Below are 15,495 nucleotides of genomic sequence, written 5' to 3' on the forward strand. Positions count from 1 at the left end.
TGTCCTGCAAAGAATCCTTGGTGCATTTTGCCAGGGCAAACTCATATCTAATTAAGAGGTTAATAATGAAATTATTATTAAGCTTGCAGTCATTTTCATAGTTGGAGAAAAATTAAATGTAAAATGCCCTCTATATGTACTGCACGGTGGCTGCTTTTCTTCTCTTGCCCTCTACCCTTCTATTTTTTTCATATAGTTATTTTTATTCTGGACTAGACCAAAGTTGTTTATCTTTCCTCCTCCACCCTCTCTCCCTGTCTGAGTTCCTGCTGTTCACTGTTCTAACAACAAGTCAACAGGTGGAAAAAGGCGTTATGACCCTGTTGAATCAACATCCTGTGAGGCTAAAATGATAGCTGTTAGCCTAACTGGAAAGCAGCGCCATGGTCCTTTGGAGGTAGAAGGGTAGACAACTCTTACAGAAGAAGACTGAATGCTCTTCTTATACAGGGTTTCAAAGTTTGTGGGAAAAATGTGTTCTCTACACTTCACTTGGCCTGAAAGCTGCTCAGGAAAGTGGCAATGAGGGTGTGGAGCAAAATGTCTGTCCCCACTATTTTTGCAGACACACATGAGCAAGTTCAACCCATGCTCTAAGCTGTCTGGAAGCTATGAATCTGCATGAGTGTGATGCTGATCCCTGACTAACTCACCTGGTCTCTGAGCTGGCCTCAATTGCTCATGCTGGCTGCCACAACTTCCAGTTTGGAGCTCCCTCTAGTACCACAAGAGCAGGTCAGCTCTGGCACGTCAGTGTCTGAAAAAATGAAATCCTTTCTCAGATCTGTTTCTCTGACTAAGAAATCAATTAAAAAAAGGCAAAAACAAGCTGATCAGGCAACTGTCCTGGGTCATGGCTGCAGTGTGGTATCAACACGTCAGGGTCTCAGAGGCATGGAGCACCTTGCTGCCCCCATCCCACAGTGCTTGGGCAGTGCTCAGCGGATCCAGTGATGGGACCACGACTGCCCTCATCATGTCAGCACGGCTGGCTGAAGAGTCGCCTCACGCTCCCTGCCTGGCTGCAGGTGACGAGAAGAGCTTTGTGTGTAAGGAGAACAAGTTCAAGGAAAGGTTTTAATATCACACTGAGAGGGCTTGTGTAGCACTTCTGCTCTGTTGCTTTGTGTCTTCTTTTACATGCTCTTTTTTACCATGATACTTTTGACTAGGAGAATAATTTTGTTTAAAATCACTTCTAAAATGTTCCTTTTGCTTGGAGCCCTACAGGAGGATTACGGGATTATTTGCAAGATGCTATTTCTTAGAAAAGAACAGAGGATTTCTGCAACAGAGAAAAACATTTTCAGATACTTCATTACCTAATGCTTAAAAATACGGCATTTCATTTATTGAGGCATCTGTTCTCTCTCATTATTTATTGCATCCCTCAGAAGACTACTTTAAGAACACAGCATTCAAGACCAAATGCCACAAATGCCAAAGAAAAATGATATAATTTATCCATGGTACACTGTCCGTTCTGGCAAGGAAGAACTCATAACCTCTAGAGTGAAGCTGAAAATCCTGTTGCCTTTGGTTATCATTAACTGATCTCAGTCAAGGTGCTGCCCTATGGAGATGGGCCCTACAGGAACATACCGTAAAAGACAAGCTTTGTTCTGAAGTAAAGGCAATCTACAAAAAGGCAAGCAATAGCGAGAAGACAATAGTGGCACAACAAAAGGAACCGTAGTAATTGATGGGGTGGGTGACTACAGTGAGAAGCACACACACCATCACAAGCCACACATGCGTACCTTTAACCAGCTTTGACAGAAGAAGCGGCGAATGACTGGCCAGCAGATTACCAGTTTGACTGCTGCCGTGGGAGAGCTTATTTTGGACACCATGAGCAAGAGCAACATCAGGAGGCATATCATGGAGCAGCGGGTTTACCAATTGCTTCTAGACATGCCACTGGATGAAAAGCAATTTAATTTCTCTTCAAGTTACTTGGTATTTATTGGAGGATAATGACTGGGAGAACAGAAGCCATACACGTTAGCACCATCTACTCCAGTTTCACCCAAGCTAAAGGACTAGTAGTTGTGGAGTCAGTGCAAGGGTTTTGCACTAACCTTTCATAAGTTTGATATTACAATCGGAAAATTGGGCCCTTCTAATGATGAAATAGGTGTGTGGTAAGACCTGTACTGCAATACCTAGAGGAAGCTGGTGATTCCTGCTTGTTTTCCTTTTGTATTAATAGGATCAAAGAAAAAAAGAGCAAATGTTTGTATTAATAAAACTATAGAAAAAGTTTCTTTAAAAATCACTGGCAAGATCCTTCTCTTTAGGACGAACTGAAGAAACTCTGTGACACTTCATCCTGCTTAAAAAATAACTAGAAAGGTAGTATGCTTTAGTCAGAAAATCAGCAACATCCGTTCCCTGTCCCAGTTCCTTTTCACTGAATTTAGAAGTTCACTGATGTTTCAGAGTTAGCCTGTCTCTTCAGTCGCTTCACAGACACAAAGAATTGTAATCACAAATCACATTATGCTGTGCTCAGCTTTCAACAAAAGAGGAACAATGCTAGTTGCATTTAAACAGCGTCTCCCAAGCAAACATCTCAGCTGTCCCTTGTTTTCAAAGACGTCTCTCAGTTCTTTCTCAAATGTATGCATGTTTCTCCCAAATGTGATGACTCTGATGTTTTACTGTTGAACAGCAGAAATTTAAGAACTATCAACTATTTTTTTCCCCTGTGCAGTGCCAGGTCCCAGTCCTGTACAGGCTGGTGCACATTTTTAACTCCATGTCCAGTGTGAGTAGTTCCACTCACTAGAATTGATAGTCTGGATAAAACTAAACACATGTGTAAATCTTCATAGAAGAGGGGTTTTATTTTTGCAGCAGCAGCTCTGGTTTCCTTCATGAATTTCTCCTTACCCTTAGCAACAGGGCACTGTTATTCAGCAATAGGACAATAGGGTCGGTAGGAATGGACAACATTCACATTTTCTAGAAGAATCCTTTTCTTATGTGCCACCTCTTGGGTTGCAGGCCATGTCTGGGGCTGAAAGCTAAGATACCTAAACGATTCTATGATTTTATACTTATATTCCTAGCTTCCATGGACTTCAATTACTTTTATTTTAAAAATAATTGCAACGTTACGAACTCTTGCAATTTTATTGTAAATCTCACAAAATTTGGTCTCTTTTGGAAAGCCATGGTTCCTGGAACCTTGTGACTTTTTGACACAGCAACAAGCATGGATTTCTCTATTCCACCTGTGTATCAAAACTAAAGCCTAACAAAGGTTAGAAATTGACATTTTAAAATCACTTCCTGCAGGCTACTATGACACAACTGGAGCTGACAGAGATTAGAAAGATGTCCTGTGTTATGCCTCTGGGTGTTTTCATCAATACATGCAGGTTTCTGACCAGTCAAGCCTTAAGATCCTAATCCTGCAAGCCGTTGTGCATGCTCAGGATCATTCGTTTGAATGCAAACAACCTTTTCCTGAAATTCAGGCGGTGCAGGTTCACATAGTCACAAGCTGTGACGTTGGCTGTGTGCTGGCCACAACGGGCACTGCTAAGGGGAAGACCATAGCCCACATGTGGATCATCTGTCATGGTAAATCTGTGCCTGAACTTCAGCAAATTTTCATGGACTGTATTTTTGCAATGATCATCTCCAATCGCTACGAATACTCTGGGTTTGCATTAGTCACTGAAGATGGGACAGTCACCAAAGATGGCAAAGTTTGGGAAGGGCAGCTGCTGTAGGAAATAGGGAGCCAGAAAGACGATCCAAGGACAGAGGATAGATTGCAATAAATGGCAAAGCATGTTAAGGAAGTGGGTGCTAGCAGAACTTTTCCACCCTAAGAAATGCTGGTTTCCTTTCTCTCCTTAGGGCTTTGGTGTGGAGATGTATGTTAGGCCAGTGTGGCCACGTACAGTCTCTTTGAACTCTTAGAAAGAGTGATACATCCTAAATGTACACCCTTTTATAGCAATTCAGGCTTGGTGGTCTGTGAAATCTGCCTCCCCATCTCCTCTCATGTGGTTAGTACCTGCCACAGCATGGTAGGGCACCTGTCTGTCCCCATTTGGGAAGCACAAGAATTAGCATAGTGGCTTCTGAACCCTTCCATGGGGAACAGCTATTAAGCAGCTCCAGGGCAAAACCTTCTTGCTGTCCTGGTGTATGTTTGCTTCTAGGCTCTTACCTGTGCTATGAGCTAGCACACAAGCATCCAAATTTCTGATTCCATGGGCTCCATCCCCACACCTTGATGTGACAGTGGGCTGCCGGACTCTTAGCAAAAACTTTAGAGAGCCGAGCGGAAAAGGAGCTCCAGGACCGCTTCATAGGTGGGAACCGACCACAGTTGCAGTGGAGTCCTACCATGCCATTGTGGGGCTGTGGAGTCCTGTGGTCATCCAGTAACGACCAGCTCAGCTGCTATGGGTTTGGCTTTGCCAGAAGCCTCTGCATCAGCTAGCTCTGTGACTGTTGTAGCCCCACTAAAGGATCCAAACACCCGTGATTTAGAAGATGTGCATCATCCAAGTCCGCCTACCCTGAGGTAAAAAACAACTTTTTCACCTCCATAGTGAAATGCAGGAGCCATGTCTTTCTAGAAGCACCCCCACGCACCGCTGCCTTCAAGACGGCCTGGAAACCCCACGGGTGTGACAGCAATGCAGTGTGTGACAAGGCCAACCCGGGTATCCCACAGCACGTGGGCACAGGCTGACACCCTCTGTCCCCTCTCCCACCCCAGAGTGGCAGGGCCATGCAGTCCCACAGCCCCTTGCCCTGTCGCTTCCCCAGAGGGGTCCTGTCAGCACAGGCAGGCTGTGGCGCCAAGCCAGAAATGGCCGGCCAGGAGCGTGGGACAGACCGGCTAGCGTGATGCTCCCATCGGCACGGGGCCGCCGGCAGGCGGGACACAACCAAGGCTGCCGAAGGGCGGCGGGCCCGGCAGAGCAGATCTCTACGTGCCCTTGCCTTCCTCCGGGTCCCGCCTGTCTCTCGGGTGTGAGGTGCGCCTCCAGTTCCACCCGCTACAGTGCACCAGGGCCCCACTGCCGCCAACTCCCACCCCGCCGCCTCTAAACGACCCACCGCCACGCCGCGATCCCTCCGCCGGCTGCACGACGCCCCGTCTCCCTCCGCCGCCCCCCAGCTGCGCGCCGCGTTTTGACCCGCGCAGGCCGCCGTAGCGCGGCCGGGCGGCCGGCCCGGGATGCGGGCGGTGCTGCGGCCGCCGGGGGGAGCGGCTGGGCGGCGCGGGCGGGCGCTCGCCCCTGGGCTCCCGGCGCCGGCGCGGGGCTCGGCGGGCGGCCTCGGCCCCCCGCGTCTGGCCGAGACCTGAGACTGTGGAGCCGCCCCTCGTTGCTGCTGCTGCTGCCGCCGCCGCCGCCTCTGAGGGAACGGCCCCCGCCCCGCCCGCGGGGGCGGCCCGCGCCGCGGCCCCTCCTCGGGGGAGGCCGGCTGCATGGGCAGGCGCTGCGGGGCACCGTGGTCGCCGGCCTCGCCGGCAGAGCCGCCCCTGGGCACCAGGTAGGAGAGGTTTAACCCGGCGGGTTAGGCTGGGGAGGGGGGGAAGGAGGCGCGTCCCCTCAGCCCCCAGTGCTGCCGCCGCGGGGAGAGGGGCTGGCGGTTGTGCTGGCTTGGACGTTTCTCTCTTCCTCTCCTCTCCTCTCCTCTCCTCTCTCTCCCCTTCTCTCTTTCTCGCTCCCTCTTCCCCCCGCCCCCGTTTTGCACGGAAGCCGGCAGGATAACTTACTGCAGGCTTTGACTGGATCCCTCTTCCCCCCGCTGCTCTCCGGCCACCGCCGGGGCTTCGGGAAAGGTGAAGGTTTTGGCAGCAGTTACAGTTCCTCCTTGATCCCCTTTATAAATAGGGGGTGCGGGGATGTGAAATATTATATGCCTTTATTATCAGATATCACACACTTTATATATGTATACTTAAAGCAGAGCTAAATTTGTGGGAGTTAAAAATTCCCTCGTGTTTATTCTTGGTGTGCTTCTGCGACTTGGTGTTTAATAATCAAGTACAGCGTTGTGCTTTCTAGACTCTGAAGCCTAAGGTGGAATGGATGTGTATGGAGCAAAAGCAAGGGGCTGGATGGACCCCGTTAATGGACTGCAATGGTGGGAATTTTTGTCTTTGTCATAAGATGATACTGAAGTGTAAAACATCTAAACTTTGGATCTGGAAATTGGTTTAGATGTGCTAATTGATACTAAAAGGATGATAATTTTTGTGGAAGCCTCTGAGAATAAGTAATACTGCACCTATCCTTATTGTAAACTCTTGCATTTGCCATTTCTTGCAAAGAATGAGGCTAGAATTTATTGCGAATGTCATATTGACTCACGGGTGCATCTTTCAGTTTAGATTACTGCTGATTTGATCCTCTGGAATCTGCAAAAGGAAAGTCTGCCAGCCTCTGTGAATAGCTTTGCAGTGTAACAGGAGTGGAGTTCCCGAGCAGAATCGCTGAGAGATATGTGAACGAGTGTAAGCAAAGCTGAGCACATCGGTATTTCTGCCTCAAACCTGGGCTCGTTCCCCGGGCACAGTTTATGTGTGGAGTGAATACCCTCTTGACACCTGGAGATGATGTCGGTCGAAGGGTCTACAATAACAAGTCGGATCAAAAATCTACTTCGCTCCCCTTCCATTAAGCTGAGGAGAAGCAAGCCTGGGAACAAGCGTGAAGATATAGGCAGCAAGGTGAGTGCTGTGTGGTGTGGCCAGCATGCTTTAACTTTGTTGCCTAAGGTCCCATCTGTACTAACAATACTGCTTTGGGAGACCTGGTGTAACTGTAGAGTGATGCAGAGCAACTGATATGTGACTGTAGTCTGTCTTTTAGTTGGGATCTTTACTGTGCTGCAGATCCTTGCTAAAGCCTGGGTCCCTCTTCTGAAACACACTCTTTTTCCTTGTGTGTTATGTACCCAGTCTGTATCAGAAAGCTTTTGGGATTTCCCACACTGTGGTGTGTGGAGTTGTTACAGATGACTGACAGGAGATATAGTGCTGCGTCTTCCTCCATGTTTCCAACTGCTAACCTGCGTTACCGGCAGCTAATGATACACAAAGACCTGTTCTTCTGTGTAAGCAATTGCTCTCAGCTCTGCAAAGGAGTGTTCTGTGATCATATGGGGAAGGGTGGGATGGTCTGAAAGATGGAGGATGCGAGACGTGTCTTGGAGGTGACTGTTCAGATGGGGTCTGTATTCCACAGGCCTGGATGCTCTTTCCTCCATGTTCCTCCTCTGTGTGCCTCAGACCCCCTTCGTTTGGGGATGTCTTGTCTGGGGTATAATTGCTTCTGCCTGAAAAATCCATCATTCTTCCTGGTGTTGTGGAGAATTCCTGACAGACAGTCACTGGGAATTGACTGGTATCATGAGGAGAGGAGGATGACTTAACCCTGGCTGTAGGGAGAACAGGAGCTGGGTGGCATTGCCTTGTGCTGACAGCAGGCGCCTCTGAGTCAGGGCACCTCATTCTGTCCCTGCCACTGATTCACTTGTAACCCTGGGCAAATCACTCAGCCATTGTGTAGCTCTCTCTCTCCATAACTAGAAAGTTTAATCCCTCCCCCCTTGTGAAGACTCACTAATAAATAAGAAATGCTTGTAGTCCAAGACTGCAAAGTGCATTCATTTGTCACAAAGCAGTAGTGCTTTAAAATTTATCTCTTGGAGTGCAGAGTGTGTGTAAAACTTCAGGGGAAGTAAATGACACCTTACCTAAATGGCCTGTCCCCAGCATGAAATCCTGTTCTCGGAACTTTGGTTCAGGTCAGAGTTTCCCTGAGATGGCTGTTCAATACCAAGGAACACAATATTCTTCTCTTGCCAAGCAAGAGAAAAACCTGCTGGGCTTCCTCAAAGTTGTCTAGAGGAGAGTCCATGGTGTTCATGCGTGATCTTGCTGTGTGCATGTGCATGCATGTGCTGCATTTAATGCAGCCTGTGGACTGCCAGTGAAACGTGCTTTGTAGCAAACTGCTGAAGAGCAGTTTGTCGATCTGTATTCTGCAGAGACCTCTGTTGAAAGAGCCAAAAGCCACCTGTACCACCACGTACAGTGGGCATTGGGTTCTGGCTCTGTGAACAGGAGCTGAGGTCTGCACACTCCTTTTCAGAGCTGGGACCTGCTGCTACATACACCGGGTCTTCTCTGGTACTTGTTTTGTTTTGTTTTCCTTGCACATGCCTTTTAGAAGAGCTCTGCTGTATCCCTTGTGCTGTCTCCCAGTGTGCAGCCAGGTCTGTCTGATCCCCTGGGGATATCGTGGATTCATTCCACACCATCAAATTAGGGTTTGAGGGCTGGATTTTGTATATCTTATGAGAAAGAGCAGTTAATCAGTGAGATGCAAAGGAACTGCTGGGGAGTTTGCTGGTAGAAGCAATTTGTCATGATGAGGAGTTAGGTGCTGGTGTTGGTTTCCTAAAGTGATCTGCTCTGAATTTCCCTCAAATGAGTTATGGCCTGCCTTCAGTGGGACAGCTGGAGCGGGCAAAGCAAACAGGAGTGGGCCCCTTACCAAAGATCTGACATATGTTGGATATCTGTGGAGATGCTCCCTCTGCTATGTGTGTGCTCCTCTGCCTTCCAAGGTGAGAAGCAGCTCTACTTTTCTAAAATAGCAGGAAACAGATCCTCTCAGTCTGCTGTTTGGTGTGAGTGTAAATCCCTTGGGACTGAAATTGAGCGTCATACATATCGCTCCTGAAGGATCTTTGCTGACCTGCAGGGAGGGGCTTTTCAGGCATCTTTGTCTCTTGGACTTTTTGAGAAATGACTGCTCCAAGAGGTGCATGTGACTCGTCACATGGAAGTATGGAAGGGCCTATGAAGCTGGTAGCTTTGGCTGGTCATCTCTGCTGAATGCTGCTTGGTTACAAAGGATGGAGCAGGACTGTTGCCCTAGATCAATGCCTGAAAGGTGATATTGTGCTTTGTACATGCAGATGTAGGTGAAGACCAAGCCCTCAACAGCCCTGTGGTTCCTCTGAATCCCTCAAGCTTTTATTGCAACCAGCTGCTCAATTTAAGATGGACAAGCACCCTCAGTGGCATTGCCTTGACTTCCATGAGCTGTGATTTTCCCCTCCAGTGGAAAGTGTCCCTGGTGTCCCTGCTCTTTCCTAAACAACCCTTTGGTGGTGTGAGGCTTGCCAGGCCGTCTCAGTGGTTAGGGACAGTCCCCTTGGGCACTTTGTTATGCTGAAGAGAAGCCCTGTGAAAACTGGCTCCTTTCAGCGAAGCAGCCATGTAATGCTGGGCTGGACGTGGGCAGGCTGTGGGAAGCTGGCTCCGCAGAGACCTGTTTGTGCATTGCTCTGGAAGGGGGAGTGTGGGTAAGTACAGATATTTTGCATGAGGGCTGTGCAGGACGTGCAATGTGTTACTTGGGAGCTGTACAAGAGAGAACTTGTTTTGTGACTTTTATTAGGACCTATTCCTTGCCCATAATTAATGCATGGTTTTACTGTGCAGCCCCAGGAGATCCCTACAGGAGTAAAACTAAGGAACCAATACATAACCATGCATATTTAAAAAAAAAAATAAGGGGAAGGAACAGGAGCTCTTTAAGTAAAGCTTGTTGACAAATTGGATGTAGTGTTTGGTTTTGTTGCTGCTTTTTGAAAACAACTTTTGTTTTGTGGGAGTCCTGATTTTTGTTGCTGCGTGACTAGCTCTGTGTTTAGACTTTTTTTTGTGTGACTTCTGATGTTCATGGCTTGAATCCACTTTTCCTGTCCTCTCCAGATCTCCATTTTTTGTGTTGAACCAATATAGACCTAGAGTACAGTGACTTAAGTCTAGGCCTGTTGAGTGTTGGGATTGTAACATGTCAGTGTGGTGGCTGGAAGCTAAAATTTCCTCCCATCTGTACTAACAATACTGCCAAGATAACCAAGATAAGTTGGTTGGCCTGAGTTCAATTTCTAGAGGATTACTAGCCCTACCAGAAACCCAGCCATGCATCTGGTCACCGTGCTTGTGATTCCAGTAGAGACACAGAGTTAGAAACTGGGCACTGAGTGCCTTTGAAGCAGCATCGATCACCCTGAATGAGCGGCACTAGCAGGACAGTGGGGGAAGCTAAGGGTTGAGCCATCTTCCATTGCTAAAATGCCCTGGTTGCTGTAGTACCCTGGAACTTGGCTACACAAATCTCTCTCTACTCACGGAAGTGATTTACCTGAGCAGGTACAGTTCCTGCAGGGACTGTTCATATTGTTAAGCTCTACTCTTGTGAATATAAGCATCTTTTTAACTGATGTAGCTGTGCCTATTTTAGGGTGTGTGTGGGGGGGTATCCTCAGTCAAACCAGATTACGAATGTCAATGTAGAAACAAATTGCTACAAAACCTGCTACAGGCTTTTCCCTAAAACGGTAAGCCAGTGAGTCAAAGAAACACATTTGGCATTTGCTGCTTGTTTCTTTGATCTTTCTTGTTTTTTCTAAGCCGGAAATATTTCAAGTTGCCAGTTTAAAAGGGTGCTTTGACTAAAACCTGACATTCCCCAGCAGGAAATCATTCAGCACAGGGACTGTTGTATTGTGGTCTCCCCCCCACCAAGTGTCATGCAAGCATGTGCAGCTGGAGCGCCTGTTCCCACTCCATGATGCTGGGTTGGACTGGGTGGCTTTGCAAAACCTTTTTGAGAGCTTTTGTTCTGAAAATGAGCCCTGACTAAGTTGCTCCTGGTGGGACAGGGTTTCCTGTCCTCCTTTGGTGAGGCATGGTCTGTTCTTACTGCCAGCCTCTGGGCTCCCATCAGCCTGATGGTAGCTCCCTGGTTAGGGCAGCAGAAGCATGTACGCCTGCCTCTGTGTCCTGCCGGTGAGCAGGACGTGCACAGGCACAGATTTAAGAGGGAAGTGGATCCATGGAAGGTTGAGACCCCTCATGCCTTGTCATGTCCCTTGCATTCCCAAGGCAGTTCTCCAGTTCCTCGATCCCCTGAGAAGCTGCAGGGCTCGATTAGGACCACAAGCTGTCCTGGATGCAGGAGAGTGGAGTGATGTTTCTGGCCTGGCTGTAGCTTCCTGCCTTTAGTACACAGTCCTTTTTGTTTGAAAATATTGTAGCTTCCAACACGAATCAGTTTAGACCGCTACTGGTCTTAACTGGATCAGCTGAGAATTGCTGAACCTGAACTGGAACAGAACCAAAGGACACACAAGTTTGATTCGCTGGTATAAATGCTTCAAAAATCATCACCTCTTATTAAATCGATTAAGGTGCAGCTGAGGCTTGTTGCAGAGTGGGATTCTTTGTAAGCCTTTGGGAACAACTTGGTCCTGCAGCAGCAGAGCCTGCTGGGTTCCCTGTGGGCAGCATTTCTCAGGGAGCTGGATGCGGGGCTGAGCAGCCTGGCTGTGTGGGTGAGGTAGAGAGCAGCCTGTCTGATGCTGTCATAAGCTTTTGTTTTGGCAGGATTTGGAAGGGTCTTTTAGATAATGAAGGTGCTTTTGAGGAGCTGTTCAGCGCAGTGTTGCCCTATTCCCCTTCTGCACTCCACTGGAGTCTGAGCAGTGCTCAGCCCACCGGCTCTGGGACCAGCGCAGCCAGTGACACAGCTGAGAGGATGCATCTAACCCTGGTCTGGCCTTCTGCTGCTGTGCCTGTTCTGCTTCAAAGCTAATATCCATTAATGTTGCTTGGCCCTGGTTGATAGCTAGGGATCTCTCTCACAGCTCTGCACCGCTCAGTCTAAACACACCCAATTGCTTCAACAGCTTAGAGGCTGCTGTCCAGAGATAGAAGGGAGAAGGGATTTCATGTCTGTCTCTGGTCAGGCTTATAACAGTGTCTCTTAAAGCAGAGGACAAAGGCTGGTTAGCTTCTCCATAGCCAGACCTGGATTTCAGTGGCATGTCCATATCTGTGGATAGAGTCAGTGGAACAACTGAAAGTGTCATAGCTCAGGGGCTGAATCCTTCCCTACTGGGCTGCTCTGGTCCCTTTTCCTTCATCCTCAAATACATGGTGCTCAAGATGACCCTGTGTTTGTTAACGATTTCACACACAGGTTTTCCTCACTCCATTCTTTGCTCTATGTGTGTTATGCCTTGTCCTGAAATTACAGGGTGATCTGGCTAGCTCTCCTGGCCTGAATTGGAGCCGAACGTGAGTGTTAAATGTGACTTACAGCCACAGGGCATATCAAAGCAGAAGTTGTTCCACATGGTGTACTGCAGCACCAATTGCTTCTGGTTCTTGAAGTAGGGTGGATATAAAAGCATATAGCAATTCAATGTGTTTGGTTTTGTAGCCTGCAACTGTATCCATGAACCACTGTGACCCATCTTGCCAATCTTGAGACAAGATTGCTGGAAAGATCCGCCCTTCTGTCCACCCCTAAATAATGTGCTATCTTTACCATGAAAGACAGCAGGGAGACCCCTCCGTGGCAGGGGGGGAGCGATGATGTGCTAACAGCTGGGGTGCAGTCAGTATAAATTACACAAACCAGGTCATTTGCTGAGTGAGTTTAAATGGTTACTGCTTCCCTTGAGTGGTCACACGCTGCTTTCCTGGATGGTCTTTTAGATCTGCTGAGGTCTTGGCTTGCATGTTGTTCTTCACCTCCTTCAGATGAGCTGGGTATTCTGAGAAGGCACATGGGACTTAGCTAACCTGGCTGGAGAGACTCATAAGCAGGTTTTACTCTGTCCCTGCTGTGCTGGATAAACCATACACATATAGACTGACGACCCCCTTTTGCTTGTGGGCTGTTGTTCTGCAGTGGGCTGTGAAGTATGTAGTGTTTTGCCAAAGACCTGGCTGGGATGGTAAGATGGCAGAGGTCAGGGCTGGTCAGAGGTGTTGCAGGTGGTACATTTGCTGCTTGCTGGTCAGAGCTGTTGTTCACTGTGGTGCAGGGAAGGCTGGTGGAGAAAGGCATCCACAGACACAGTGGAAAGAGACCTCCTCCAAAGTGTACCATCTGTTTCACTAGCTGTGTGCTTGGCACTACCTGTGGTATATCACCTCATTTGTTTCAGGAGGGCAGAACAGTTGAAGTGATGGTTGGGAGTCAGGCCAGGTTGGATCAATATCTGCTTTTGTATCATCAAGGGTCTGCAAGTGCCTGTAAGATGACTTGTATATTTTTTCACTCTCCTCTGTGTCTAGTGGAAAGCAACTGCAGGCCATCACCTCCATTTCCAGCTGAGAAAGTTGTGGTCAGCATTTTGTTGGCCTGGCAAAGCTGAGAAGATGGTTTGCTTCCTGTTGATCAGGTCTTAGGAAGAAGTTGCTTGGTTAGCCTTGGTACAGTTTTCTCTGTGAGAGTGAAATCAGACACCATGTACTAGCTAGTCTTTGGCTTTTTTAAAAGGTCTCTTGTCTTGATGTTTGGGGCAGAGAGTGGCACTTGCATGGCACTCAAACAGTGCTTAGCAGAATGAAGCCTTGATATTAGTACTGAGTGATCCCAGCTAAGGTCTGAATAATTAACTAGCACCAAGCCCAGTTTCAGTCACTTCAGGCTTCTGTTTGTGTCTGATGTACCTGCCTCTGCAGAGCTGGAAGTTTCCAAGGGTTCCTGTACGTGCGTAGCAGGGTTGTGGCGTGCTCTCTGCTCTGGTTTCCAGCTCCAGATGTGGGCTGGTCCCTATTTCTGAAACCCTGTGGGCTCTGCTGAGGCTGTACCCACCAAAGGGTGGCTATTGCAATTCAGAAAAACCTCCCACTATTTCCTTTCACCACATTGCAGCTTAGCCTTGCCCTGAGCATGTCTGCATGTTGTGCAAGGAAAATACAGCTGAGGCCTGCGGCTGTTGTAACCAGCAGTGGATCTGTACCGTGTGATCTATCTTCAAAAATATTAGTGCAAAGGTGAGTTGCTGCTAGTATTTGTATGACCATAGACTGCAGGAGCATCCCATCTCTACCTTGCTTTGGTGAGCATTGGGCAGACGTGATAAAGTAGACCCAGCCCAGAGAAGCTTCAGGCTTAAAAAAAAAAAAAGGTGTGGGAGGAACGGGACATGCTTTTCCTATACAGACATGGCTCCAAACTCTCACAGGAAGTCTGAGGCAGACCTAGAAATTGAATCCTGATCCTCTGAGGCCAAATCTTAGCCTTAGCCACAAAGCCTAGTCTCTTGCAGATTACCAGGGATGTTTCTCACCTCTCCCATATGAGGACTGTGTGTTCATTTAGGATTATTTGCTTAAAAGTCCCCAAACCGTGCTGTTGTAAATGCTGACTTTGTTCCATTGTCACTAATGATTTCGGTAGCTCTGGTGATGATGACTTTCCAACAGGCTCAAGCAGATTAAGCACCATATGAATTAGAGCTGTGGAAACCCCAGTAAGCCTTGTAATTTTGCTAGTGTCCCAGGAGACCAGTACTGTTGTTAGTTACTGTGGGGAAACTCTGATTGAAAATAGTGCTATAGAAAAGTCTACGAACTGCTGTTGTATTCAGTGTTTCCAAGCCAACAGCAATAAAAGCCAGTCCTGCTTGTCCTCCCAAATACAGTATTAAAATTTGCAATTGGTCAAGAAGGCTAACGTGATTTAACAATTAATACGAGATTTCTTACCTGGTAGAATTTGAACAATGACATTCCTTCCTTACAGTGATGGTTCTTTAGTTTCTGCATCTCCCAAACACTTTGCATAGTTAGGCTGAAACTTCCCCCATCACGGACCCAGAGAGACTCCTTTCTCTGGAAGAAAGTAGATTATTGGAGGTTGCATAGTAGTAGAGAGTCACAACATCAACAAATGGCTTGAGAGCAGGCAGATGGAGGAGTTTCTGAAAGGAGAAAGCAACTTTATGGCAGTGTCAGTGGATTCAAGGATACAGACTTCTAAAACTCTCTGCTCCTGTTTTTCTTCCAAGTAGGCACTGTGAAAAACAGTGCTGCCTGTTCAGAAACCCTTCCCTATGAACAGGCAGGCTCAGCATAGGGCAGCTGTTGTTTGAAGTGCCAGCACTGAAGTGTTAGCTACGTCTCCTGTGCTCAACAGTGGTAGCCTTTGAGCTCACCCAAGGACTTTGAAATTGGTTGCTCACCTTTGAGTAGCACATAAGGGGCCGCTTGCCTTTGAAGTCTTGTTTGTACTAGGGATGCTTTCATTTGCCAAAAAAAAAACCCCAACAAAAACCACCACCATTGCTCAGCCCAGGAGTTTGCACCAAAGGAGCTTGAGTTCATTACACGGTCCCTAACGCAATCTACATGCTGGAGTTGCCAAAACATTGAATAGGACTGAGCATGAAAGGAGTGTGTGCAAGACCTGCCTTCTTCGGTGACTGCTCTTGGTACTCAGAATTTGCTGTGCTCTGTGCTTCAGCCATGGCCATGCTGCAGGGCTGTGACCTGGACCATAAGAGGATGGGGGTGGTGTCGGAGGTATCCAGAGTGGGCGTGAGTGTAAGGGTGTACTTGGCCAAGCACTTGCCTGTGCTAGAAACAATTTGCAAGCTGAGCTTCCACAACAAGCTGTCTTAATGGTGACA

The 15,495-nt window shown here is 47.8% G+C and overlaps 1 protein-coding gene across 4 annotated transcripts in view; it reads left to right on the forward strand.

The window, feature by feature from the left end:
* The first annotated feature begins 5,467 nt into the window (after positions 1-5,467).
* Positions 5,468-15,495, forward strand: part of MAPKBP1 (mitogen-activated protein kinase binding protein 1) — a 106,340-nt gene continuing 96,312 nt past the window's right edge. For 3 of the 4 annotated variants that reach the window (XM_076344644.1, XM_076344647.1, XM_076344646.1), the window contains exons 1-2: positions 5,468-5,529; positions 6,369-6,712. In XM_076344644.1, coding sequence (XP_076200759.1) covers positions 6,596-6,712 — 117 coding nt within the window. In that variant the 5' untranslated portion in view covers positions 5,468-5,529; positions 6,369-6,595. The remainder of the gene's footprint in view (positions 5,530-6,368; positions 6,713-15,495) is intronic. The other variant, XM_076344645.1, reaches the window with a different exon arrangement.

This window comes from Aptenodytes patagonicus, chromosome 7 (assembly GCF_965638725.1).
Source record: "Aptenodytes patagonicus chromosome 7, bAptPat1.pri.cur, whole genome shotgun sequence".
Classification (NCBI taxonomy): Eukaryota; Metazoa; Chordata; class Aves; order Sphenisciformes; family Spheniscidae; genus Aptenodytes; species Aptenodytes patagonicus.